This window comes from Lepidochelys kempii, chromosome 1 (genome assembly GCF_965140265.1).
Source record: "Lepidochelys kempii isolate rLepKem1 chromosome 1, rLepKem1.hap2, whole genome shotgun sequence".
In the NCBI taxonomy this organism is placed as follows: Eukaryota; Metazoa; Chordata; order Testudines; family Cheloniidae; genus Lepidochelys; species Lepidochelys kempii.
The window spans coordinates 164,766,132-164,784,792 of record NC_133256.1 but is presented as its reverse complement, the minus strand read 5'-3'; the positions used below and the strand labels follow the sequence as shown (position 1 = coordinate 164,784,792).

The 18,661-nt window shown below is 39.6% G+C and overlaps 1 protein-coding gene across 2 annotated transcripts in view; it reads right to left on the bottom strand.

Annotated features, from left to right (window-relative positions):
- Positions 1-18,661, bottom strand: part of URB1 (URB1 ribosome biogenesis homolog) — a 71,258-nt gene that overhangs the window by 40,519 nt on the left and 12,078 nt on the right. Inside the window, exons 7-17 of one of the 2 annotated variants that reach the window (XM_073362303.1) lie at positions 17,426-17,551; positions 15,350-15,480; positions 13,711-13,906; positions 12,143-12,280; positions 11,549-11,722; positions 10,718-10,862; positions 8,753-8,875; positions 5,095-5,207; positions 3,707-3,826; positions 859-975; positions 227-365 (exon numbers count right to left, since the gene is read on the bottom strand). In XM_073362303.1, the coding sequence (XP_073218404.1) occupies positions 227-365; positions 859-975; positions 3,707-3,826; positions 5,095-5,207; positions 8,753-8,875; positions 10,718-10,862; positions 11,549-11,722; positions 12,143-12,280; positions 13,711-13,906; positions 15,350-15,480; positions 17,426-17,551 (1,522 nt within the window). The remainder of the gene's footprint in view (positions 1-226; positions 366-858; positions 976-3,706; positions 3,827-5,094; positions 5,208-8,752; positions 8,876-10,717; positions 10,863-11,548; positions 11,723-12,142; positions 12,281-13,710; positions 13,907-15,349; positions 15,481-17,425; positions 17,552-18,661) is intronic. The other variant, XM_073362312.1, reaches the window with a different exon arrangement.

Below are 18,661 nucleotides of genomic sequence, written 5' to 3'. Positions count from 1 at the left end.
TTTTATTTGCATTTTTAAAACTGCAAAGCTGTGTCACAGATTACCTTCTGGTGTGAGGAGACGCCCTGGCCATTTAGTTTTTACTTACAGAGCTGAATACAATTAAAAGGCCCAATCCTGTAGTTCCTTACTCAGGCAAGATTTCCACGGGCATCAGTAGCAGGTTTGCCTGATTAAGGACTGCAAGATTAGAGGGAGCAGACATCACTTTGGGATCATTACATACCATCAATGTGAGAGATGGGTATGCTAACACTGTCCACGTCTTGTTTAAATAAGTTGACTTGGAGCATACTGGCTTCCTGGACAAGGTCGGCGGCTTTATCTGTGTATGGATAGGGGTTTGTCACCAACTTCATTAAAATCTGCGAACCAAGATAAAAGTCAGTCATAGACCCATGAACAAGCATGCTCATTGCAATTCTATACAGAAAATGCTAGTTATAGGGATATTAAGTGAAACAAAAGGAAGGGCTTGGGAATTTAACATCTGGAAAAGGTGAGCAGGAAAAGAAATGTTTTCTTTTAAAGATTAGATTTTATTGGAATTAATCTTATCTGGGAGTTTCAAAGGAGCCTAGCGGGTGGGATGCCCAATAACCTTAGCCTCTTTTCTCCTCATGCCAGCACTGCTCTGGTAACAATACATCCTACAGGAAGTCAATTCCCCCCAAGCCTTTTCATCCACCCCTTCACCAAGGACAACAGATATGAGTTCTGTGTAAAGGATTTAGTCACAGCCTTTCTCAGAATTCATTCACAAGCCTTTGAAAGGATTTTCCTCAATAACAGCAAAGTAATTAGCGTCCCATTAATGTTATTCTTGACATTGTTTATCTAAGTAATTTGAACAATTACCCTCTCCAAAAACTGAATCACAGATTCCTTTTTGTCTTCTATTGTATTATCCAAGTGTTCCAGCCACAGTACAAGTTCCTTCCACGTGTGCTCAAATACTCCACTGTCATGCAAAACCTAGCCGGAAAAGCAGCATGAAAGAGAAAAGAAATAGTGTCTATTTATAGCTTTTTGCACAGCAGCTTTCATTTTTATTTCTTTTACTAAAGACAGAGTAGCAGCAGATTGCTGAACACCAACACTGTCCCCCTCTCTAACTTCTGACAGAAGGGGCCTGATTCTTACATATACCAGTGTTGCTTCAGACCACCCCAGTTCCACAAAAGGGCCCCGAAGTGGATGTAAATATTATTTACTGCCACTTTACATTGCCAAAGCTGTGTAAAGTGGCCTTGATGTAAATGAGAATCAGGCCCCATGTCTATATTCATGCTGTCCCCTTTGCTGAAAGCAGCTGTCTTCTCCTCCAAAACTTTTCCCAACACATACTTTTTTTTTTTTTGCCCAGCTTTATACAGCACTCAGATACAACTCCAATTTGTTCTTAGTCTTGCAGTTACTGTCTTGGATCTATGCATTTTAAGCCCCGATTCTGCAAACAGCTACACACACAATTAATATCATGCACACGAGTAATCCAGTTGAACAACATGAAGCTACTCGTACATGTAAAGTTATTCATAAGGGCAACTGTCTGCAGGACTAAAGTGTTTGTAACATTGGGGAAGCAAGGATCTGGCTAAACTACAGCCTGACTGCAATCTCACAGCAGTATAAATCAAAAGCAACTCAGGCCTGATCTAAACACAGTTTTTGTACTGATTAAACTATTTCAGTTATGGGTGTTTTTTTTATCAAAATGATTAAATCAGTAAACCCCTAATGGGGACATAGTTTTACCACTGAAAAGGTGCCGTATAGGTTATTCCCAGAAATGGTGGGTAACAAGCTATAGGGACGAGGTCCTTTTTACAACTGCATCCACGCTGGTGATCAGTTGCCAGCCAATATAGTGAAAGCAGTACAAAAACTGTGTAGGCAAGTTCTAACTCCACTGAAGTCAAAAAAGTTAAACCAGAGTTAAGTGAAAGCAAAATCAGACCTTTTGTGTTTAAAATAGTAGCACAGGTAATCATGTAATAATTAAACTAACTGAGGTTACTGAAAGAGAGAGGACACTATTGTACCAAAAATCAAATAACAAGCTTCTATACAGTTTTATGAGCTTTGTCTTTTGCAAAAGATATACTGAAAACAGTTCTCTTTCAGGGCTCAGTTTGTTCAGCTTTCACTCTGTGTGCTATACCGGCAGATACAAAAATAGCATCTCTGATTACACGAATCTGACACGACAATTCATCCAAAATAATGATTCACTCTTAAATAATTAACTACTTCTGGCAGATTCTCAAAAAAGAACAGTGCTTTCAGCCCTCATGAAAAGAGGCAGGAACAGAATGCAAAATTTGAAAACATTCCTGCAATTTATATTCCATTATGTTAAAAAATAAAGCAAAAAAGACTCATTAAAATCTTTTTTTTTTAAGTTAAGAATTTTTAAAAGCCCATTGGAACTGATACAACTGTCCTGACCTCGCCACTTATGTCTCCCTTTCAAAGAAAATAGAACAAACTGAAAGGAGAAAGTGAATCAGGCAGCCCAAATCTCTGCTCATCAACCAAATATACTACCAAAAAAACCCACGCTATTGCTTTTAAATGTAAATATGTTTAAGCACCAGAGGCTCACACAAGAGGAGCTTACCCACCACCATTAAGGACTCCATGTTTTCGAACCAGGCTTTTCCTATGCAGCTGCCAAGAGTAACTGTAACAGAAATTCTACTGGGTCCCAAATTTCTGGCTCTGATCCTGAACCCTATAACATCTATGGGAGTTCTCTCACTGTCCTCGCTGGGAGCAGGTTCACTGTCTTTAAACCTTTGTACTGAATTCCACTGCCCCAGACGTGGTGTTACCATGCAAGCATTAAAATCCAGAGGCCGCTGAACTCAGTGTGAAGACCCTCACTAGCTCCAATGGGCTTTGGATTGTAGCTTAAGTCCTTAAAAATTCATCTGTGATCTGGCACCTTGCTTTCCTGACAGTGGCAGCCAATGCTAGTACCATGGGCAGGAGGAGCACACTAGTGGGTAACAGACTCATGTGCATCTCAGTGGCTGCCATGAACTATACAACAGAACTCCTTATGTAATTTCTCTGATAAAAGCAGCTGTTTCTAGCTTTCAGAATGCAACCTGTGATTAAACCTGATAACAGTAATCACATGCCATATCAGTTTGGTTTGGGGCAAGTTCCTGGACCTGTGCAGAAGTCCCGAGAGTTGCTGGGGCTATGTACAGCCACAATGATCCACCTGCATGGACCTGATTGCAGAGTCATGGCCTAGGAATGCCTAGGGCAGATTTTTTTAATTTAGGCTCCTAAATCCATATTGAGGCATCTAACTAGAACTGACCTGATTTTCAGAGGCACCAAGCTCCTGCAGCTGCCATTGACTTCAATGGGATTTGTGGGCCCTCAGCACTTCTGAAAATCAGGCATCTTCTATTTAGGTGCCAAAATTTGTTTTTTAAAGGGTAAATAATATTTACTGCTACCCAGAAAAGACTGTGGCCAATGGGACTATTTCATGTGAGCAGTACAGGCTGGCTGTGTGCCATGCTCCACACAGGAAGGAGTGAATAATTACAGTCAAATTAAATTAGAGACACTTTAAAACCAAAGTGCTAGAAAAACAACCTTTGCGTGATCAACATCAAAACCCTGCTGTTGGCACAAGCTATATAAATGTGTTTAATTATTTGAGGCCAACAAAAACACTTACCTTAATGATCAGTTGTTTTGTTGATGTTTTCAGTTGTGAATGGTTACTTGTTACAAACATTTTCATCAGTAAATAAAATACTGATCTTTCACCATGAACCTTTTCTGCTTCCAAGACATCCTAAAAGAGTAATGGGTTTAAAACTCCCTTGTGTGGTAACACGGACAGGAATAAGTTACACTGAGGCAGCAGAATAGCAAAAACTCCTTTGCAGGCCATAGCTTTTTTGGGCTGGCCAAGTGGAAGTAGCGTGATTTGAACAAATTCTGCAACTAGTGGGTGAGCAAGAGGAGTGTAATAGCTTTTGAGCAGTGGAAAGAGTGTGTCTAATAGGAAAACCAACTAACAAAAGGGTCTAAATAGAGCAGTCTCTTCACCACACTGTTTAACTTTCACTCATCACCAATAATCCTGACATCACACTAATACTGACTCAAGGGGAAATAAATCCTTTTATCCCAGGGCTGAATTTAGCTCCTGAAGAAAGGGAAACCAGTGTAAGTTGCTTCTGTTCTGACAGGTGCCAAATTATTACAAATGTGCACTACTTTACTGCTTATTCTATTTTTTTGACCAACTCAATGTGAAAAATACAAAAACCCTGTGCATCACTGTTGAATGGGGCCTTCTAACTTTTCCTTTAAGCACTTGCCTAACACTAGTAGTGTGCAAAACAGAAAAATTACATTGCTGTTGAAACTGTCAAGAAGTAAAGGGTTTTTGGGGTTTTTTTTTGCCCGTTTCAAAGATCTTTCCTGCTCCCTCTTAAGTCTCTTCCCTATTCTCTATGACTGGCTGAATATGATGGAGACTCTGTTATCATGGGGGGTTCCAACCAGGGCAGCACTGAGTCACTTCTTTCCCCCACTGCCAACTCTCACAAGGCAGGTTCAAATCCTTTCTCCAGCCAGCTGTAGGAGGCTCTCTTCCTATATGTGCCTGGAGTAAATGAGAAGAGAGGGGAGTTTGTGAAAGACTCTACTTGCATAAGCAAGGAGCCACCTAGGGTAAGGTTCTTCTTCAGCAGGTGTTTAGAAGCAGCACCCTAGCATCCTGCTCATCTCCTTGATTTGCAGCCACAATCTTTTCATCCTCAGTGTCCAGAAGATTCTCACTCTTGCCTCTGGGAGCAACAGATTTTAGGATGCCCATTTTAACCCTTCTTAGCAGAGGAGGGAATTTCTATTCCCATGGACAAAAGGCCCTAGGCTGGGACTCTGCATATCTGATGTTGAGCCAATGATTCCTGTTTGCAATAAAGAGGGGATCCTGCCTAATAGAAACAGATGCTGAAATGATAGGACTGGCACTAAAGACATGCAGCATCAGAGACAAAGACATGAGGGCAACTGGCAAAAGAAACAGATAAACATCTGCAATTCTCCTACCTGTACTCTGAACCAAGCAAATTTATTTGCCGGCAGTTCCAGGGCCACCTTCAGTATATGGTGCTGTAGAACAGGAGGGATCGCCTCTCGCAACCCTTTTTCAGTGACAATACCTGGGGTTGGAAAACAGTTAGTAATAATATTATTTCGCATTTCTAGAGGAACTGTCATGCAAGGACCTCAGAGAGCTTCACAAACATCCATTATTTAAGCCTCAAAGCACTCTTATGAAATGAGCAAGCAAGAAATTAATAGATTTTAAGGCCAGAAGGGACCATGATTAATATCTAGTCTGACCTCCTGAGTAACACAATCCAAACGACCTCACCCAGTTCACACTGTAGGGATCATTAGGCCCACCCCTGAAAACACAGCCCGTCGGATTATCACGTAGTAACTGCAAACAGTAGTTTTCCACAGCAAGTGAAAAAGAAAACCCAGGTGCATTTCAGACTGCAGTGGGAAATTTAGCAAAGACTCTGACATGGAATTTGACCGAGGAATTATACCCGTACTGTTACAAAATGTGCTGTGGCATATTTAGTAACCACAAGTGAACTTTGGGCTTACATCTCACCAAAAGTAGCTTTTAATCATTTGTTTGCAACAAGTTGTATTTTTCACCTAAAGCAAAAAACAGACTGAGACAGGATACTTAATTTTCCTAAATTAACCAGAGATCAAATTCTACCCATATAATTCACAAAACTAGTGATGCTACCATTGGTTCACTGAGCACAGACGTACTGGCGATACATTCCGCACTGTGGCAGCTGCCTCATATTTTAACTCCACTCTGGTATGGGGTGAGCTCAGTGTTCTCTTTTCTTGTATTGTGTAATTTGTATATGGGACAGCACATTTAAAAAAGATAGCAGAACTAATAAAACTCCAAAGTTCCACCAGCGGCAAAACCAAATAATAAAGTGGGATCAGCTGTTAAACATACAGATTGTTACAAGTCAAAAATAGACTGCCTGTCTTCAGTCTCACGGGCAGACTGCTCAATTCTGTGCAGGAAGATGGGAGTTTTGTGACTAATTTTTAAATGTACATTGCTGCCACGAAATGTGAAGTGCTAAAATTTTATTCCTTCTGTCACATTATAACTAAACACAATACCAAGGGGTCATTGCCTTATCAAGATACATGTCCCTCCTTTAGTTTTTTGGAAAAATCAATCCATTATGATGCAAAAAATACTGGGACACACAGGGCACGTGATTTTGTGAGGCAGCCACAGAATACACTGACCATTGCAGTGCGCTCTGATAGGGGGAAGAGGGGAATAGCAAGCCCATGCATTAGTGTGTTTATTTTAAAGACTTTTGGCTCTTCTTTTCTTGACAAACTTTTAATTTATGTAACTCTTACTCTTATATACCTAACAAGGGACTGTACATAGTAAAGATAATTATTCTAGCTCTGTGGAGTACAGAAAATTTACATACTTCTCTATTCAGTTTTGCTGCACAAAGAAACACTCCTTGGGCAACTGTTACATAGGAGACAAACTCAAACCATCTCATATTACTGTTAATAATCTCCTATTATGATCTTCCCTCAGAAGCAACACCATGTAGAATTCCATCCCTCTTTTCTTGGACTGAAGGAAGCATGATTGACAAAACAGAGCAGTAGAAGAAGAAAGGGTTACTTTTGACACTTCCAGAAGAGACCACTGCATTGATAAGTGATTTTTTTTAAACCTCTAATGAATTACCCTGTCCCTTTAAGAGATTGCAATGTTGTTACAAATATGAAGAGTTCTAAAATAATTTATTTAGGTTGGGATTGTCATAGGGGCCTGCGGGAGTTAGACGCCCATATCCCATTGAAAGTCACTGGGAATTAATAAACAGCAAGTTTAAAACAAACAAAACGAAGTATTTCTTCACAGAACATACAGTCAACTTGTGGAACTCTTTGCCAGAGGATGTTGTGAAGGCTGAGACTATAACAGCGTTCAAAAAAGAACTAGATAGACTCATGGAGGATAGGTCCAATGAATCTATCAATGGCTATTAGCCAGGGTGGGCAAGGATGGTGTCCCTAGCCTCTGTTTGCCAGAAGCTGGGAATGGGCGACAGGGAATGGATCACTTGATGATTACCAGTTCTGTTCATTCCCTCTGGGGCACCTCGCATTGGCCACTGTCAGAAGACAGGATACTGGGCTAGATGGATCTTTGGTCTGATCCAGTATGGCCATTCTTATGTTATGTTCTTATGAGTTAGGCACCTAGAAATTCCAGATATTTGAAAGTAAATTTTCTGTAAACAACATCAAGAAGTAGATTAGAAGATTATTTTTAAAATTTAAAAATAGGAGTGGATGTGACAAAATATATATGGAATTTAAGAAAAAAATATCTTTTTCCTGTTGTGACGCTGGCAGACCAGGTGCCAGCATTTGCCAAGTCTGAAGGCATCAGCTGAGCACTGACAAATTCATATCTGGAAACCAGACCTATATATTAGTATTGTTCAAGATAGTTGTTAGACTTGTAAGAATCTGTTTAGACTCTATAAAATCTTTATAAATTGCTCCGCACATTGATCTTACTTCTAATGTCTGTAACCCATGCTGTAAGGTAATATGAAAGTTTTGTTCTATAAATTTTAAAAATGCCTGCTATGAACTTGTGAGCCTCAGCAGGAAGAGTGGTTCCCCCACCCACCAAGAAAGATTATCCAGGCCATTGTAGGACAGAAACTTTGTGGATTGCCCAATCCACCCATGAAGAAGTTATATGCAGGAGCTCTTGTCCCATCAGTTTAAACTCTGGGGGAAGGGCACATAAAGATGCTCTCAAGAGGAAATGGTTAGTTCTTTGCTGTTTGGACTCTTACAAGGGCTGGAGCTAAGAAACAAAAGCAGAGATTCCCCAGAATCAACCTAGGTTAGCCCTAAAAGACATAAATGGACAGATTACTACATCTCTGTCACCTTCTGGAACCACAGACTGTAACTCATTTGTGCTTATAAGTTGCCTGCTTTAAAGTGTAAATAACTCTCTCTTTTTTCCCCCTAGTTAATAAATCCTTAGTTTATTACAGGATTGGCTACCAGGGTTGTCTTTGGTGTTAGATCTAAGGTAAAAACTGATCTGGGGTAAGTGACTAGTCTCTTGAGACTGGGAGCAACCTGAATAGTTTTGATTTTTGATGTAAGTGACCATCCATCACTAAATCCAGCTTGCCTGGGTGGCAAGATAGACTGGAGTGCCCCAGGGGACTGCCTGTGACTCCATGGTAGCACTCTTACAGTGAAACAGGAATTCACATTTGTTACGGGGTTGGAGAAATCTAATTATAGAACATAGCACCAGCTTGCCCTGCTTTTCTGACAGTCTGGCTGTCACTTACAGTCGTTAACCACTCCAGACAGCAACACCCCTGTAACCCTTAATATGTATAGTTTTAAAGCTAAATCCTTGGAGCAGCGATCTTGCCATTTTACATTTGTTTGTGAAGTGCCATGCCCTGCATAAACAGCAAAACGAAATGGTAATGTAATGGAGAGTCTAAAACAGGTTACTCTTTTGAGAACACTCCTGTTCCTTTTTACTAAGTAGAAAAGCAATCAACCTCTCCTGCTAGAGGCTTTTAATGATTTCATTAGCCAGCTGAAGAACATTTAAATACCCTTAACATACCTTTTAGCAGTTTGCTGAAATCAAAGTTGCTCTGAGCTACCAAATGGGGAACAACCTTCTGACAAAGGCATATGACCTGAAGTAACACAGCTTTCAGAAGAGTGGTCTCTGCATCATCTGAGCCTGAACACAGATAGAATTAATATATTTAGAATTAGTTTATTTTTCCTTCATACAAAGGAAACCCACAATCTCGCAATGTTTTAACACCGTGATACTTCAACTAAGGCTCTCAAGCCACAAGTGGCTCTTTAATGTGTCTCCTGTTTGCAGCACACAATATTAAAACACTGTGCGATTTACTTATTAACCAGTCAGGAGGTTTTTACTATGTTATCAACTAATTAAATTATCAACTTGCACTAAGTTATTAACGTATTTGCTGTGAGAATAATATATTTTATTATGGTATATTTCAATATAGACACATACTAAATATTTCCCGTCATTCATACTACTGTGGCTTTTTTGGGTAACGTTGATTGCTAATTTGGCTCCTGAACCACAGAGGTCCGAGTATCACTGCTCTAACCCACACTGTGAATTATTATTTGTATTATCAGTAGCATCCACTACGAGCTAGGCTCTGTCCAGCTGACTAATAAAAAGAAGCAGAACTAGGTGCATACCTCTTTTTCTGTATAAATATTTACACTTTTAAATCTGGATTAGTTTATCAAATTCTTACATGGGGAACTGTGATTTTTGAATCTGCCTGTAAAGTGCCCCACATATATGAAGATACCACCTCTTCCCTTAAAAAGCATACACTCTATACCATCCATCAATCTCTAAAGTTGAATGTCAGAAAGAAATAGGAAAACAAAGAATCCAGCTAACCAATACAAATGCTTTTTGTCATTGACATTGGGTACATTGGTGTTGGATATGCAGTATATACTGGAAATGTATCACTATTTATTTCAGCTAAGGTTTCTCTCTCCCTGCTGTGGTTTTTTAAAAAATAATCTCCAAAGATGAAGCTTTAGAAGGAGACCACAGAGTGTCCGTAAGATGAGCAGCAAGTACAACAAACACCATCCTTCACACACAGCAGCCATCCACTTAAAAGCAAAAGGCATTTCAGCAGCCTAAACTATTTTTCTGGTTTATTGACAGCTGAATTGATGTGAGGCTGCATAAAGGCAAATTGTTGTACAGCTGCTAGTGGAAGTAAATAAATACAGAGTAAAAATAGCTGACCAATTCTTTACAACATTTTTTTCCCCGTCGGCCAGCATTTCCCAAAACGTGGAACATCCCCTCGCCCCCAAGCAGGTGTGAAAGACTAGATGGGAAGATGAGGACACATCTCTCAACTGTTATCTACACTCTCAATTTACAGTTTTTTAAAAATGAAATCTCTAGCTGTAATGGCTGCAAAGAAAACCTTGAAAACATGACCTGCGAGTAACTGATGCAGCAGAGCCTGTCTGAGTTTGCAGAGAGCCTGAAACAACTGCTTTTTAGATGTGAACTGCCCAGTTTGTTACGATAGGTGCTAAATCAGAGGCCAGTCATGATACTTTAAGTGTCAATATTATTAACTGTTTCGCTGCTCACAAAACTGCGATGAAAGGAGAGGAAGTTTCATATTGTGAAGAGCTACACAAGCGTTTCTCTCATCATGGGACATGCCACCCTGGGAGGGCACAAAGTAAGAATGGGTGCACAGAAGACATATCAATTAAGACATGTAGGCCATTAGCAATATTTGGCTAGGCTACAGAGGGCACGACTGGTTTCATTTTCCTGTAGAGGGACTCAGTTTTAAAAAATGTTGGAACACAGCTATAGACAAAGGTCGTTGTGAAAAGACCCAACTGACTGCATACCAAATACCAAGGATAAAATCCAGGCTCCAATGAAATGGTGGCAAAACTTCCATTGACTTCAATGGGGCCAGGATTTCACCACAACTGTTTATATACATATAGGATGTTATGCCTACAAATATTTTCCTACCGTGCTGTTCATTGGTTTCTGTGATCTCAGTCATTTCCTCCTCAATGGAAATGGTGTCTTCCCTTCTCTCCCCATCATGTTGTTCTCTCTCTTGTTTTAGAAGTGACTGCCAGACTGCCACTATGCTGTTCATGTCGGGTAAAAGCTAAAGGCAATATATATTATATATATATGTGAGAAAAAAATCAAAAGCTCTTCAGTGCTGCACAATGCTGTAATGTTGCAAATATTCCTAACACTGAGGAGGAGAATTGCTTATACGATGCAATATGAATACATACTGAAATCAGATTTTTATTTTCAGCTCTGCAGAGAACATACATATGAAAGAAGAACACTGTATTAAAACAGATATGAAAAGTTTACCAAGTGCTTAGCATTTTTTGGCTGTCTGGATTTCAATGTAATAAACATTTTCAAACCAAGGACCAGTTTCTGCTATAGATCACCAGGGTGTAAATCTGGATGAACTCCACTGACTACAATTTACTTAAAGGGAGTGTAGAATTTGGCCCCAAATTATTAAAAAGCTGCTCTTAATTTTAATAGTTTTCCTCAGTACTAGCACACCAGCTGCCAATGTTATTAATTCATTTTAGAACAGAATTTTTTTGGCATTTCCACTGACCAGATTTATTAGCTACCATGCTGTACTACAGCACTGGTTATTAACACTTAATAAAAATGTCTATAAAATACCAAGGAACTTTTATGTGCTTGGATCCCAGGATACAATAAATCAGGGGCAGAGTACCCCAGTGCACTGGAGCAGTTATCTGCTGCAAATGTGTAATTCTAGGCCCCTTGTTGTTAATACTTTCTATTTTGTACCTTGCTAAGGGCTTCTCTGTACAGTTGGACAAATTCCTGCATCATCAATGGAGTGTAGATTTCTGACTTTTGCCATATTTCCTCATTCAAACAGTGCTCAATATTTTTCAGGGCTCTTCTCAAAATAGTTGACATAAGGGACAAGATGGTGTGTTTCACTGTTTTGCTGGGTAACTAAAAGAAAGAGAAGCTGAATTAACAAAGTTACAGTGCTTCTTCCCTATGCTTTGTATTCAAACTACTTATTTTGGCGTATATGTCGAAATTTGTAAACAAAATAATTTTTTCTTAAAACGTAGGTTGGGTTCTTTTACCGCATGCATTCTCACTGTACGCAGTAGAAGAAAAAACACCAGCCCTTACAACCAGTAAGCATTTGCACAGCTGTAGCTTACAAGAAGTTAACAGAAGCAACGATCAGTGCGACTTAAATACATGTTTAAGTGCTTTCCTGAATTGGGGTCACTATTTGGAGCATTCGGCATAAAAACTGATAATTACTTGATTTTAAGTTACTTGGATGATCACCTTTCACACTCTTAACCCCAGGGAGGTTGCTTGGGAAAAGCCACCCAGAGACAATAAAACGCTTACATTTAATCCCTGGGTGAACATAGTTTTATTGCACACCACAGGAACTGTTGTTACCATCACCATAGAAAGCAATCTAGGGAGTGGAATAAACTCTGCAGTTTTAAAAGAGTTGGAAATCTCTGGTTGAGCCTCATAGATCTGAAATAAAAATGAGAGAGTTTAACCAAGACTGATGTAATCGTGCAGATTTGCAGCCAATTCTATAGAACACATTACAAACACAACATTTTTTGTCAAATGTTACTAACGACAGTACTAAATGTCAGGTTCCACGGAAAGAGAAGGGCACTCGAAAGTTAACCACAGAGCATACATACTTAAAACACAGTCATTCTGCAATGAGGATTACTAAGGAGTAGTAGTATATCCTGCAGAGAATACATCAACTTTATGTTCGGTTATACAGGAAACCTGCAAAAAATTTGCCTATTATCCTTGGAAGCCCTGCTCTATTCAACAGATGGCACTGTATACCCCACTCAGCTATTTTAAGATAAAAAAATACAAAGGAGTATACAGCAAGTACAAAAGGATTCTCTAGCCATTTGTTGTTGTGTCTTGAAAACCAAAATCCTCACTGGGATTTTTCTCACAGACTGTAATGCCAACTCCTTCTCGTTCCCAATTTAGCTAAAAGTTTGTACCTCTTTCTACTCCCAGAATGGCCTTTTACCAAACGACCTTCTCACTCACTTTACAGCTACACCTCTCAGAGCTGCCATGGCTCCGGCCATGGTTCACTTTCCTCAGCGTTCCCAGAAAACAGGGTGTGACTTTTTTCTTTACCATCTTCAACGTTTATTTTACAGCACCCTGCCTCTTCTTTCCTCACAGAACATCAATCTCTGAAGGTATTTCAGAACCCTCCTGTCCTTCCTGTTTAGGTCATTTAAACCACAAAAGTTTACCTTCTCTGTAACTGGGCCTTCGGATCTGGTTTGATTTTTAAAATAAATGAATTATTTAAGGTAAGTGCCTTGCTGCCTTTTTGGTGAGGGAACATCACTAACCAGGGTGTGTACACAGCTGGGAACACACTACACCTTCATCCACTAGAGCCTCACTTTAGGCACATTCTCCTCTGACACCAAATTACTGTTTCTTTCAAATAAGAGGCTAGATCCTCAGCTGGTGCAAATCAGTTTAGCTTTACTGAAGTCAACAGAGCATCTTCAATTTACACCAGCTCAGGCCAAGATCTTCAATCTGAAGTCACACACAAAAAATTATTTCCACAATATAAAACTGACTGGGCCCATGTATTGCATGGCACTTCAAGAGCAGTGAATTTTGCACCGGACTAACAGTACAGTACTTAGAATGTGCTGCAAGACCCAGCTGTAACAGGTGGAGTTAAGGGCAAATTATCCAATATAGCACCGAATTTCCTTGTTAAGTGGCTTTCGGTAGGCCACGAGTGTTTGAATTTTCTGTCATTTGTCTTCCACAATCATACAAAATAATAGTACTTGTTTAAACAAAATTTTTTTTATCTTTTAAAAAAAAAAAAGCCTCAAAACCAGGCTTTTCCATATACAGAAAGCACACATTTTTCATCTCTCTCTTACCTTTTTTAGCAATTTGATATTGTCTAACCAGGTGGACTTCAGTCTGGGAATGAAGGAATACTGGGTTTCCTTAAAGTATTTATTCAGTAAATCTGGGCACACTTTAAGAATATTCACCATAAGATCAGCAACCATCTCATCCTCTGTAGCAGTTTTTAAATTCAGCAGAAAGCGCAGAAGCACCAAATTTCCTCCTCTACAAAAACAAATTTTGGTGGGGGGCGGGAGAGGTCACAATTTTAATATTTTTAAGTACTCCACTAGTTCGGTAACTCCAGTATTAATAATGTTAAAATGCAAGAGGTCAAATTCTGCTCTCCTCTCATTTTTGCTGGTGTAAATCCAAAGTGACTCCACTGACATTAATAGAGTCACTCTAGATTTATATTGGTGTAACTAAGAACAGAATATAGCTGAAGGTCTCTTACATAATGTACTGTAGCTAAAACAGAACCCTCATCAACACAGTATCACTGAGACATTCCAAAAAATATTCCAACCAAATTTCATAAACTTGAAAACATAGAATTATAGCATTATATTAAACTGGAAAATATTTTTCTGTAGCCCCCCCCTTATGAAGATAGGTTCTTTTAAAATCTGGTTTTCATTTTAAAATCTGTTCAGTCGTGGCATTGCAGATGGCTTCTTCTAAATGAACCCGAGCCAAGTGAGAATGTTGTAAATGCCAAGGGAACAGCTCTTCAAATTTTGCTCCTCCAAAGCAAGAAAACAATTTGCGTGAATATAAGAGTTATAAATGGACTTCAGCCACTGGTTTGTCTAACAATGAAGCATTACATCACTGTACCCGCCTCCCTCCATGGACACACAGAAGTTTAGATTATTTTCCCTGTTGTTCATAAACTGGATGTATAAGTATTTTATCCAGTAAACCAACAGTGACAGTGAGACCAATGAAAAACCTGGTCAGGTGTTATGAACCAAATGCCGGTGCCACCGAAGTCCATAGCAAAACTCACGTTACATTTAGGGGGACAAGGGTATGTATATGTAGTTCTACAAGCAGTAAGTTAAAACAGATACTTCGGCATGGCAAGGTCTACATTAAACAATTTCATCTCTGTTACTTTATGCTAACAAATGATCCGAGGTCTGGAAAAAACCCCTTACAATGAAAGACTTAAGGTATTTAATCTATTTAACTTCTCAAATACCTGATGGTTAAGAGGCAACTTAATCAGAGTCTATAAGAACCCTTGCAGTCTATACTTACCTGATCCTAGAGGGATCTCTAATTTAGCAGACAAAAGTATAATGAGATCCAATGGCTGGAAATTGAAGCTTAAAAAATTCCAATGGAAAACATTTTTAAATAGGGAGGGTAATTATTAGAACAGATAGCTAAGGGATGTGGTGGATTCTCCATTACTTGAAATCTTTTAATTGAAATTGGATGTCATTCTAAAACATATGCCTTAGTTCCACCCCGTTATTGAGCTCAATCCAGGAATTACTGAAAATGTATGGCCTGTGTTATCATGTGGTCAGACTAGACGACTAGAATGGCCTTAAAAATCTGGCCATTGTAAAAATCTATGAAATACAGACTGGAAACCCAATACCAACACCCCCCAAATATATATATTATATAGACAAAAAAGCACTGGTAATTCACCTGCCAGACGTGCCAAGGCTTCGATCATAGAAATTAATGCCATGTTTCAGAGAACAACACAGGTCCATTAAGAAGTTATGAACCAGTTCTCTTACCATGACCTTTCCTGCCTCTTCAGGATCTTGAGTAACCTACAAAGTACACGAGAATTGTGAAAAACAAACATTTTAATTGTTAGTTTAATGAAAAGAAAATCTTAAAACAAATTCACTTTTATCTGTATTTTATACAGCTTGATTTATACACAGACAACTCCTACCTCACTCATTTTATATTTTGGTTACGTTAACAAGGCAAGTTTTAACCTGTGTATTAAACACATTCAATAATATAGGATTCCTTCTATTCATAGGACTCAAATTGCATACCTTGGGAATGCTTTTATTAATTACAGGGCATTTCTTGGGCTTTCTGGCAAGAAATAGGGACAGTAAAAAGAACCAGGCCAGATGAACAAAGAGAAAAATGAAGCTAAATAGAGATGTAAGTATCTCACTTTTATAAAGGGATTATGGCCAAACAATATGCTGGCACCATAAAAATTAAGATTTCAAAATTAATTTAAAACGTCTACTTTCAGCCTTACTACTAAGAATCAGTGCAAGAAAGCTGTCATAGAAATCACAGACGCTATCAGCATGAAGCATACAAAACAAAGAACATGTTCCTTGGACCAATTCTGGGTCAAGATGTTGGCCACACCAAGAGCAATTTTAATACAGCACATGAAAGATGGATAGCTACCAATGTCCTGCACATGCTAACTCTCTAGGGATGAAAAAAGCATGAATTCCATTACAGATACAGCAAAAAAATGAGAGACCAGACCAGGTCAATGACTTATTACTTTAACTCTTTTGATATGGCAGAGTTTAAGACTTCTGCAAATGTAAAATTCATTGTCAAGTTATTGCTGGGAAATCACTGACAAAGTAGCAGTTTGATCCACACAGCAACAGTGTGAATAATTCACAGCTGAAACGCATGTATAGTCATAGGTGTGCATGGCTCTGTACTAAACACTTAATGGAAACAGGTCCTTGCCAGGAGTTTACAGGCTTCTTATAAGCTGAACTAAATATACAGTAAGTACCAGGATAAGAGCTGACAAAGCGACAGCCCATTAATGGTAGAAGTTTTCATGGAGAGAGTTGGTCTTTTAAAATCTATGGATACTGATCTAAAGGCCTGATACAAAGTCCATCAAAAGCAATGGGAGTCTTTCATTCCATTCCATAAGCTTCCCATAAGGCACTAAGACAATTTAGACACCCCACATCTCAGATATTTCCATTACACAAAAGTGGAACTAAAAGATAACAACAGGTGCAATTCTTGTTATGCAGAGTAAAAACAAAGCAACAAAGCTTTTGCGCAGCTCCCTCTCCTCTACTAGAACAAAAGTGTTTCCCCTTTTCAATGCAGTGCTAGCAGGTATTAGGTTTGAGAAGAATGACTCTTAACTCCTTAAAGACAGTTTTATACAAGCGTGACTTCATTTGCTGACGGAAGCAAGAGCAGAGTCGGGCCGAGAGACGAGACTGCTCTTTATTCTGGGGCATTATTTCAGAGTCAGCCCAGTCTGATGTATGGAGACTGGGTACGTGGAAAGGGTATCGAGAGAGGCACTGCACATTCCAGCCTTTGCTCTCTCCTACTCCATCTTGCCCTAATGCAGGGAGCAAATTCTTCCCGACAGCCAAGCAGAGAAGAACGCTGAAGTATCAACATGCCCCAAAGGCAGCACTTCTGCTCTGGAGCTCCAGAAATTGGGAGACAGAAAAGAGAGCCCCCAAAGCAGCATGAAGGTAATCAGAAAAAAGGTGCAGCCCTACTGCCACTCTTCCTAGAACTGAAGCACTAGTAGTCCAGCCCAGGGAAGTCATTTGTTGGTTTCTTTAAAGCAGCGTATAGCCTGGTTCGCTCTCCTCTTCTTGGGATCATAAACAGGGGGAGCCCTAGCCCACCTGTCTATTTCTCCTGTTTGTGAGCTGCACAGATTCAAGCAAGGAGAGTGAGGAAAGAGGTACAGGAAAGGGAGTCAGGAGAAACATCTCACAAAAGAAATTACCAGACCTTGACATCCTCAGTCCTGACATCGGTAATCCCATTCCAACGGTAAAGAGACGCAATGTGACCTAATACTTCCACAGTAAAAAAGCGCACCTTCTGCGTCTTACTGATACTTTTATTTTGAACCACCTGAAAACAATAAAAAGAAAGTCTTTAGTGTATTGCAAATTACAACAAAATGGAAAATAATCATCTCCATCACACCTTGCACTCGTATTGCTTTTGCGCAGCTCCCTCTCCTCTACTAGAACAAAAGTGTTTCCCCTTTTCTCCTTGGCTTGGGGAAGCAGCCCTCTCCCACTGCTCCTCTTCCTTCTTGGCTAGTGTACCGCGAGCAGCCTCTCCTGTTTCAATCTACTTTAAGTCAGAGCATATTAAGGAACTCCCTTAACCATTGAAATGCCAAAACCCCATTAGCTCCAGACAAGGAACTGGAAAGCTGTTAGAAAAACTGGCAGAGCTTGCTAGCTATGGAACCTGAAGAGGAGGGAGTGTTAGCTATACGTGGAGTTTGTGTATGTTGGAAGCTCTACTCTGAATACAGGACCTGACAAAATCCACTGGGGGAAGCTGGCAAGAGTTGTTACCAGAGTAATCCACTGAATGCACCAAGCAGATGTTAGCAATGGCGACTGGTTTGTTCCAGGCTAAGACATAAGCTTTGCAGAATCAGACTCTTCTGCAGCTCTACAGGACCTGAGCTTCAATCACACCTTCAGGGACACATCTGACTTTTGGAGAACCAAGAGTTTTGGTTAAGCAAGATTTGGATAGCTGAGGCTTGTTTGTAGCTTCATTTTTTATTCCTGTTTTCCTTGTTAAATTGTAAACCTCATGTATGATGTTATTAACACAACCATGATACATACCAGAATAAGATATGCAACACAGATAAGCTAACAATGCAGGAGAAAAATTCATTTCTGGAACTCCCTGATTTCTAAGGTCCTGATTTTGCAATCATGATGCTAGCTTTTTTAAAGTTTAATTTAATGTAAGCAAAAGCACAGTTTTCATTTATATGGTCAGTTACCCTTTCCTGTTAGGTTTCTTCCATATGGAAAAGGGACAGACGGGGCAATAGAGCTCAAAATGTGGAAACTGCTGATACACAAGGGGATGTGGCCAAAGCAGCTGAAGACAACTGATTCTACAGCAATTCTCAATTACTTCTGTTATCAGGCTTCCATAGCAGCCTTGATGTAACTTAAATCTGCTTTCCCCACCCCATAATAGAAC